This window comes from Hevea brasiliensis, chromosome 6 (genome assembly GCF_030052815.1).
Source record: "Hevea brasiliensis isolate MT/VB/25A 57/8 chromosome 6, ASM3005281v1, whole genome shotgun sequence".
Classification (NCBI taxonomy): Eukaryota; Viridiplantae; Streptophyta; class Magnoliopsida; order Malpighiales; family Euphorbiaceae; genus Hevea; species Hevea brasiliensis.
In genome coordinates, this window is record NC_079498.1 from 11,371,644 (window position 1) to 11,381,250 (window position 9,607).

Here is a 9,607-nt window from a genome sequence, read left to right on the forward strand (position 1 = left end):
TTGAATCTACTATCCAAGAGCCTCTTTCCTCACCATTACTGCTAGAAGAGTAGCTATATGGATTTTTACCTACAAAGCCTATGAAATTAACACAGCTTGCCTCATTAACAGCAGGGTTTTGGTTCTGCATGTACTTGGCTATCTCCTGCTGGATTATGCTTGACTAGTCAACACTAGCCTTCTCAATTTTCTGCTCAGCCTTGCCCTCAATTTCAGCTACTTTTCATATGCATTTGCTGCCATATTGCCCTTGCCTTTCCCTTTCTTTTGTTTAAGTTCAGTAAACCATTTTGGATAACCATTTAACTTAAAACATGTTTCTCGTGTGTGGCCATTTCCATTACGGTAATCACAGGATCTGTTTTCCCTTTTTCCAAATTCCTTCTTCTTGCCTTGAGATTTCTCCTTCTGGAACTGTCCCTTTACTACCATGACAGAATTAAATTCATCACTTGAATCAGTGTGAACTTCTCTTTGCTTTTCCACCCTTAACACCATGGAATATGCTTTGTTCATACTTGGTAAGGGGTCCATCAAGAAAATTTGATTTCTAGTTTGATCATAAGTTTCATTCAAACCCATTAAAAATTGTATAAGCTTGTCCTCACTATTAATCTCATCCATTTGTTTTGAAGCCCCACATTCACAAACAGGTAAAGGCTTAAGGCATGTCAATTCATCCCATAATTTTTTAAGTTTAGTAAAATAAACCATAACAGATGCATTTGATTGAGTTAGATTGCTTATCTCTCTTTTGAGTTGTTAGAGGAGAGGTCCATTACTTTCTTCAAACCTCTCTTTGATTTCTTCCCACAGATCCTTGGATGAAGCAGCATAGATAAAGGCATCCACCAACTCTTTTGAGATAGAACTCAGGATCCAGGAGGTCACCATGCTATCCACCTTTTTCCATTTGTCCAATGTAGTAGAACCAGCAGCAGGCATTTCACAGCTCCCATCAACAAATCCAAGCTTGTCCTTGGCTCTCAAAGCAAGCACCATGGATCTACTCCATGATAAAAAAATTTTCCCAGTCAGAGGGGAACTTACAAGTATCATTCCTGGGTGGTCAGAGTTGTGTAGATGAAGAACACCATCTTCATTGACAGCAGCCTGAGTACCAGTACCAGTGCCAGTGCCAGTCCCAGATGTCTCGGTTATATCAGCCATTCTCTAGAACAGCTTAAGGGCAGAATGAAAGAAAGGCAATTAGAGGGTTGTATTTTACTAAGAAGAACAATTTATCAGTAGCACAGGTTGTGCTATGATACCATGAAGAATTTAGCTAATAAATTTTGTAAATGAGCAAAAGCTATGTTGTTTCATTGAATAATGGTATGTTTATATACAAGTAAAAGAATGCTCTCGAAGCTATTTTAGAAAAAATCTCTATGCTACCCTCCCGTATTTACAGGTGATTCTAACTAATTTACAACAACTTGTAACGCCATTCTTAGTTGGAATGGCTAGCTGGAATAGCTGAAATGAGCAGCATGTGGGAGTGATTGATTCTCTGCTGCTTCGATGCTTTGAGAGAAATTGCAGAGCTGAATTGGGCCTAAGGAAGAATGGAGCTGCAGAACTGAACTAGACCCAAGCCAAAGCTAGATGGGCTTGTAAAAATAACAGCTGGTCCACTTTCACCCATCTCATACACATCGTTTTAATCCCATCACTAAGTCTCAGGGCAAGTCAGTCATAATGGTAGTTGTTGACAGGCTTACCAAGTATGCACATTTCATTGGTCTTTATCATCCTATATAGCTAAGATAGTAGCTCAAGCCTTCTTGGATAATGTTTATAAATTACATGGGCTGCCAAATTCTATTGTTTCTGATTGTGATCCAGTCTTTACTAGTACCTTTTGGCAAGAATTTTTTAAGCTCCAAGGTGTTTCTTTACATCTCTCCACTGCCTATCACCCTCAGACTGATGATCAATCAGAAGTTGTTAATAGATGCTTGGAAACGCATCTAAGGTGCATGGCTGGTCAATTGCCTCATTCTTGGTATTAGTGGCTTTCCTTAGCAAAGTTTTGGTACAACTCCTCCTATCATTCTTCTATTCATCAGTCTCCTTTTCGAGGCTCTTTATGGAGTTCCTCCACCACTTCATCTTCCTTACTTACCTGGTGAGTCTAATGTGGAAGCAGTAGATATTTTTATGAGGGACAGGGAAACTATTGTTGCTTTGTTAAAACAACTAGAGAGAGCTGCTGATCATATGAAGAGTCAAGCTGATAAGCACAGAACTGAGAGGCAATTCTCAATTGGTGACATGGTATATCTTAAGCTTCAACCATATATGTAGTCCTCAATGCCTAGAGCAGCTCACAAGTTGCGTTCTCTTTATTATGGTCCATTTAAAATTTTAGATCATATTGGCTCAGTTGCATACAAATTGCAGTTGCTTATTGAAGCTAAAATCCATGATGTCTTTCATGTTTCCTCTTAAAGCCTGCTCATTCTAATTCTCTTGTAGTGGCATCTCTAGCTTTGCCTTCCTTCCCTATGATACAAGCTCCTTACCCTCAAGCCATATTGGACAGAAGAACAGTTAAACGTGGTAATGCTATTGCCACTCAGTGGCTCATTCACCGGGCTAATTCCTTTCTATCTGATGCTACTTGGGACTATTTAGATGGGATTAGATGAGGTTTCCTTCGTTCTGTCCTTGAGGACAAGGACAATTTAAAGGGGGAGGTATTGATACGATGTCACAGTTCATGCGATAGCACGAGATTAATTTAGTAGAACGGTGCGTTACATTTTACATGTGCTGAGCGTGCAAGAGGGTAGCTGTTATAATCAGGATGTGGGGCGTTGTAACTATAGCGGGAATTCAATAAGAGTTGTTGAATAACCGTACACGAGTGTCAGTTAGGTTAGTAGCTATAATAGCTGTATTCTCAAGTATTGAAAACCCGTTCTATAATTCTTGATTCTGATGAATAAGATTTCTCCCTCTTTCTTCTTCTTGGTTTCTCCCTAATTTCTCTTTTCCCTTAGATTTCCCCCATTTCCATTTTTGGTTCTATCAGCTTGTTTGTCTCTAGATTGTTGCTTTCCTTCACTAGCAGAAAAGAATGTCATCTATGGTTGAGTCTAATTGTATTGCAAATATCAGAGAACGAAAATTCTCCTTCGTGGTTTTTCTTGGAAATAAAGAAGAAATTGGAAAATAAGAAGCAATTTTGATCAATCAATGTTTCAAAATCCTCTCAGATCTTAGTGAGTATATGATGCATATGTACGTACAGCTTCAGACCAAGGAGGATTTAATTTCATGATATTGGCTCATGTAGCTTTTGTGTTTAAAATCAGCAGCCACAAATTGTCATTCAAGAGAGTTTGTTTTAATTTCTGCAACTTACGTTTTGGCTTCCATTAATTACTAATTAACTTTTGACTCAATTGACGGCTCTTTCTTGGTTATGCCTCAGGGGACTATTATTATTATTATTATTATTATTATTATTATTATTATTATTATTATTATTATTATTATTATTATTATTATTATTAACCAATTAATTCTATTTTTCTTGCAATATTCTTGAACTCCAAGTTACAAACTCGATAATTATTTTTATTTATGAGGATCAGAATACATGAAATGTGCTCTTTAATAAGGTCATATGCTTTTTGACATTCTTTTATTTATTATAGTAAAATGAAGCTTATATATGACCAATTTGTAGCCTTATTAGGTCAGAAAATAAGTACAAGAAAGAAGAGTAGAAATTGTACAGACCAGGTAAGCAATCAGAGTTAATTTACACGACTAGTGTAAATTCAGTGCTGGCATTGCACCACACGTGTAATCTGTTTAGCACAGGCAACATTCAAGCTTAGTGAGGCATGGGTTGTGTAAACTTTACACAAGCTGGTGTAATTTCATGAAATGTCTTTACACAACCAAAAACATCACTCGTGCTATCCCTTATGTTTTCTACATGGCTTTCTCTATTCAAACTAATATTAGAGGTTACAACACTTGTGTGAATGGAAGCACCACTTGTGTTATGACAACTTTCGTATTTACACGACCAAAAGCACGATCGCGTTGGAGATCATGCAATTTCCTACTTCTTTAAACTTGGAATTCTTCATTGCTTTCAAGCTTCTTGGACTTCCAAATCTATTTTAACTATTCTTTTATTGCTTTCAGTAAAAGAATTATGTTATTAGAGATTGTGAGTTTGATGATGGCTATGCCAATAGTTCAATTTATTGCAAAGGGAAAGGGTAGCCCATAGAAAGGGTAGAGCCGCCATTGTGAGGTTAACACACTATGAATATGATTTTAATATTTATTTTGATATTTTGGCATATCTTTAGATATTAAGAGTCAATTATATATATGAAGAATAATTGAAGACTAGGAAAAGTATAATTTGAGATTGATATGGAGATTTTACCATTGCATTGCATGTTGGAATTGATTGTCCAATTTATTCAGCTTATTCTAAAAAAAAAATTATAATTATTGAGTTTATTCATCTTGCTTGATGATTGTTCTTCTAGCTTGTTTATTTGTTTACCTTCTTTGTTGCGTCGTATATAATGTAAATGCCAACTCACTTAGCTTTTCCCCAAAAGCTCACCCCACTAAACTCACTAGTTTTGGAAGTTATATAAGGTGAATGTTGGGTATTAGTTGGTGGTTTTAGAGCTCTAATTTGCTAGACTCCACAGCCATGGGAAGCAAGAAGTAAATCTTAAATGGGGAGAAGGGTGTGACACCTTGAATACAGGAAACTACATTTTCTTTTCTTATTATTTTAAGCTATTATTTACCCATAATTGTTCATTTACGATCACTGAAGATGAAGCTGATTTTAATGTACTATTTTGCTTGGCTTTTGAAATGATGGATGCTCAAAGGGCTGTGATCATGTGGGTATTAAGCTTGAGAACAATTGTACATAACAAGTTTTTCACCCTAGTGCTGGATGTATCTTCTTATTCCCTCCCTTTGTATGAATATTATGTGTATATATATATATATATATATTATATGTAGTATAATTACAAATGTAATTGATCATGCTAGATGTATTTGTGTATTGAAAAACAAAGATTTTTTTTTTTTTTGGATATGGGCTATTTTGATAATTTTTTGCTATCAACAATGAATTAGCGAGAGATTATAATATAACATTAACATAAATTAACAACGGATTAATGATGGATTGAAAACTCATTTAATGACAAATTAGTGACAAATCATCGACAAAAAAATTATTATTTGATTTCATACATCAAAGATGAATTGTCTGTGGTTAATTAGCGACTACTTTAATTGTCTATCGCTAAAATTTAGCTATGATGGTATTCTCAATTTCAAACGTTGTTCTATTAATGGAAGTCGAGTGTAACGAGATTAAAACCTCACAGTACAAAAAATCAATTAAATAATTAGGCAATTTGTGTTTAATGCAATTTTATCTCTAGGAGATTAGTGATCTAGCGCTAAATTGCCTTAAAAAGTAGTAATACTAGTTTTTGTTTTAATAAACAATAATTTTTACAAAATTTAGCTAAAACCAAGCCAATAGGCCACCCTAATATACCCAACCTAAGATATCGCATGCCAACTGAAAAAACCTGGAAGGAGAGATACAGACAACCAAGACACATCTATATAGACCTGCAAGAAAATATTCAAACGTCGGTGCTACTTTCGGGAAATAGTTCTTCTAATTTTATTGTGGAGAATGGCTTTGAAATTAGAGGATACTTAGGAATCATCTTCGAGGAAACTTGTTGCATTGTAGGCCGAGATTTGGGATTGATACGCAAGCATGTAAATGCTAACATGGTAATGTAGACAACATCCTCTGCAACTTGATTTTGAGGAAGTGGAAGACGCTGGTCAATCACATCCTTTAACAATTTATGATGATCATTCAGTGATGAGGAAGATGCTGATGACCAAAGAGATGAGATGAGGTTGCCTGGATGCTTTCCCATTACTAACTCCAGTGCTATCACCCCAAAACTATACACATCACATTTTTCATTCACTTGCATTGTGTAGGCTAATTCTGTAAAACAAAAAAAGGGTGCAATTATGCTTAATGATATATTAACTTTTTTAGGTATATTCCTAATAATATTATGGCTAGAAATCACTAAATCAAAACATTCAGAAAATTCAGATGTAATTTTTCATTATTTCTTAAATTAATTCAAAAAAGAACAAAGCAGACTAATCCACAAAATTCATAATATGGAAATAAAGTGGACCCTTAATGCTTGTGTGTGGCCATATATATGAATTTGACAATGAAACCAAGGCACGTACCTGGAGCTGTGTATCCAAAGGTACCAGCAAAGGACGTTCTGTTGGAAGAGTTAGGCAATAAAAGCCTAGCTGTGCCAAAATCAGATACATGAGGCTCGTATTTTGAATCCAAAAGAATGTTGTTGCTAGAAATGTCCCGATGAATGATTGGAAAAGGGCAATTATGGTGCATATAAGATAACGCATTGGCCACCCCTTTGACAATATTTAGCCTTCTGATCCAATCCAGTTCTGCTGCTTGCTCTTCACTTGTTAAAATGCTTCTCAAACTCCCCCTTTCCATGAACTCATAAACCAAAAAAGAGAGCTTTGAATGTGAACAAAAACCATGTAACTTCACAATATTTCGATGTCGAATGTCTAACAACACTTGAATCTCTCTTTCAAAAGCTTTCAAGTTCCTTGACTTGTCATCCTGTAATGGATGAAGTTTTTTCACAGCAAACACTCGACCTGATGGCAGCACAACTTTATAAACGACTCCACTTCCACCTGCTCCAATGGTATAGTTGGAGTTGAAATCCTCAGTGGCCTCAATGATTTTTTCATATTGTAATTCCCCATCATGACCAGGTATCACCAGTATATCTTCATCTTTTGATTCCCTTGATTGGGCTTTTCTTTTTCTAAGTCGAAAAAGAATCAAGAGACCTCCAATCAAGAGCAACAGACAGAGGGTGGCCAAAACAGGAAGTAAAATCAGAATGACAACTTTTTTGCTCTTTGTCTGAGTTTTACCACTTTTGACAGACGTACAAGCCTTTAGACTACTAGCATTACCACATAAGCCTTTATTGTTTCTATATGCCTTAAATGGAGCATCACGGAAGGCTTTTACATTGGGAATAGGACCTTCTAACTCATTGTAGGATATATCCACAGTAGTCAAGCCCCACAAATCAACAAAAGTGGTTGGAATCAAACCAGAAAGCATGTTATTGGAGAGATTCAACACTTCTAGATTTCTCAATTGCCCAAGTTGTTTTGGCATATGTCCCATCAACAAATTTTGACTAAGATCAAGAACTTCTAGAAAATGTAGATTCCCTAACTCAAACGGAATACTTCCTGTAAATTCATTTCCACTCAAATTCAAGACCAATAAATGTGGAAGTTCTCCAAGTTGTCCAGGAATTGAACCACTTAGATTATTTGCTGCTAAATTAAGTTCATCCAGATTAAATAGCACCTTCAAATCTAAAGGGACAAGGCCAAAAAGATTGTTGTTATTAAGACAAATTTTGAACAACAGCTTCAACTTTGCCAATTCTTTAGGAATTTGCCCTTGCAAATGATTCCAGGAAAGGTCAATAAGATGTAATTGAGTAGCATTTCCCAGCTCGGGTGGTATGCTGCCAGAGATGTTGTTGTTTGAAAATTTTAATGACGTGATGTTTTTCCACTTCCCCAATTTCCATGAAAGCTCTCCATGAAATCTATTGTTACTCAAATCAATGAAATTCAAATGCGGGTATATCCCTAAATCTTCTGAAATGTTCCCTGTTAATTGATTCCAATCAAGTCTAAGTCTAAATAAGCTAGTACAATTTCTCAAGGTTTTGGGGATCGAACCTGAGAAATGATTACAGCCAGCAGTGAAATTTTCAAGCAACCCTCCAAGGCATACATTTTCTGGCAAATGACCAGTGAATCCATTCCCATACAAATGCAGTGACTTCAAACGAGTAAGATTATTGAATTCCAAAGGCAGGGAACCGTTGAGTTGGTTGAATGGCAATTCCAACATGTGAAGGGATTTAAGTTCTCCTATTGATGTAGGGATTGAACCTGTGAGTTCATTTTTCTCCAAATATAGTTCAGAAAGAGAACTAAGCATCCCAATTTCAAGGGGGATGGATCCTGAGAGTTTGTTGATCCCAAGGTTAAGATATGATAACTCTCTCAAATTTCCAATGGAAGGAGGGATTGGTCCGGACATAGCATTACTCGACAAGTCAAGTTTTCTTAGACATTTTAAGAACCCAATTTCTGAAGGTATGGAGCCAGAGAGTTTGTTGTCATGAAGGTCAAGAATCAACAAATCTCTCAAGTGTCCAATAGATGAAGGGATTACACCAGTAAAACCATTACTCGATAGTTCAAGTTGTTGTAAACATTTTAAGAACCCAATTTCTGAAGGTATGGAACCAGAAAGTTTATTACCCCACAAGTAGAGAATAGAAAGATTTTTCAAATTTGCTATGGAAGTAGGGATTGAGCCTTTGAGATTGTTTTCGCCCAAAGAGAGTTCAAAAAGAGAACTAAGCATCCCAATTTCTTGGGGGATGGATCCAGAGAGTTCGTTTTCAAAAAGCCGAAGAATTGATAACTCCCTCAATTTTCCAATGGAAGGAGGGATTGAACCTGTGAGATTGTTACTTGACAAATCAAGCTTAGAAAGATTTGTCAGCAAACCTATCTCAGATGGAATATTTCCTGTGAGATGATTGCCGGACATGTTCAATAAGGTAATTTTGGAGAGATTACAGATATGTGACGGAAGGGTCCCATACAATGAGTTGTTACAAATCTCAAGACTTAAAAGGTTGGGAAAGCATGAAAAATTGAAACTATGAAGCGTACCTCTTAAACGTAAATTAATGAGGCTCAAATTGGTGATACTTCCAGAGCTATCACAAGTGACCCCAACCCAACTGCAAGGCCTGCTGCCAACCCAAGAATCTAAAACAGATTGGCTTTGGTTATCAAGACTGGCTTTCCATTTTAAGAGAGAATCAGCTTCCTTTCCCCCTTTAACTGGTTCATCACTCTTTGCATCGGCAGAGACTGAAGTTGCAGCGGAAGCAGAAGAATTGATGAAGAAAGATATAGAAGATAGAAATATGAGAATAAGCAGGGCTTGGAATAACTTGGAAAGTGATTTAGCGAGCAAGCACATTGTGGCTTTGGTGACTATTTTAGGTCAGGTCTATTATAGTACAAAAATAGAAGGAGATGGATTATTTCATGGGTGAGTGAAGAGCTTTAGCTTCATGGAGAGGTATTTATAGGATAACGCTGTATCAATTACCTAATCAACATCATATGAACATCAAATCACAATCCAGTATATTGAATCAAGCTCTTTTTTTTTTTTTTTTTTTGTGCTTAGTAGCATTGTCCATTAATGACTTGATATATCATCTTATTGCTCTTTAACAATGATCAAAGACTTAATTTTTTAGTGTCTTAATATATATATATATATGTGTGTTGATTTATTTTATTTAAATTAAAGGTTTCAGAAATTATGTAGTAGGTTTATATGTTTAGTTAATATTTTCCAGAGGAAACTGTG

The 9,607-nt window shown here is 36.0% G+C and overlaps 1 protein-coding gene across 1 annotated transcript; it reads right to left on the reverse strand.

Moving 5' to 3' along the window:
- Window positions 1-5,334: 5,334 nt before the first annotated feature.
- Window positions 5,335-9,335, reverse strand: LOC110662806 (MDIS1-interacting receptor like kinase 2-like). The gene is made up of 2 exons (XM_058148396.1): window positions 6,310-9,335; window positions 5,335-6,049 (listed from the first exon to the last, which is right to left on the reverse strand). The coding sequence occupies exons 1-2, from the start codon at window positions 9,206-9,208 to the stop codon at window positions 5,667-5,669; spliced, it is 3,282 nt and encodes a 1,093-aa protein (XP_058004379.1). The 5' UTR covers window positions 9,209-9,335; the 3' UTR covers window positions 5,335-5,666.
- Window positions 9,336-9,607: the final 272 nt, after the last annotated feature.

What these genes read in the sequence shown, in the direction of transcription:
- LOC110662806 (XM_058148396.1), bottom strand. Translation starts at nt 9,208, where the DNA reads ATGTGCTTGCTCGCTAAATCACTTTCCAAGTTATTCCAAGCCCTGCTT. An exon ending in CTTTGGATACACAGCTCCAG is followed by an intron (nt 6,050 to 6,309) that starts GTACGTGCCTTG and finishes TTTGTTTTACAG; the next exon opens with AATTAGCCTACACAATGCAA.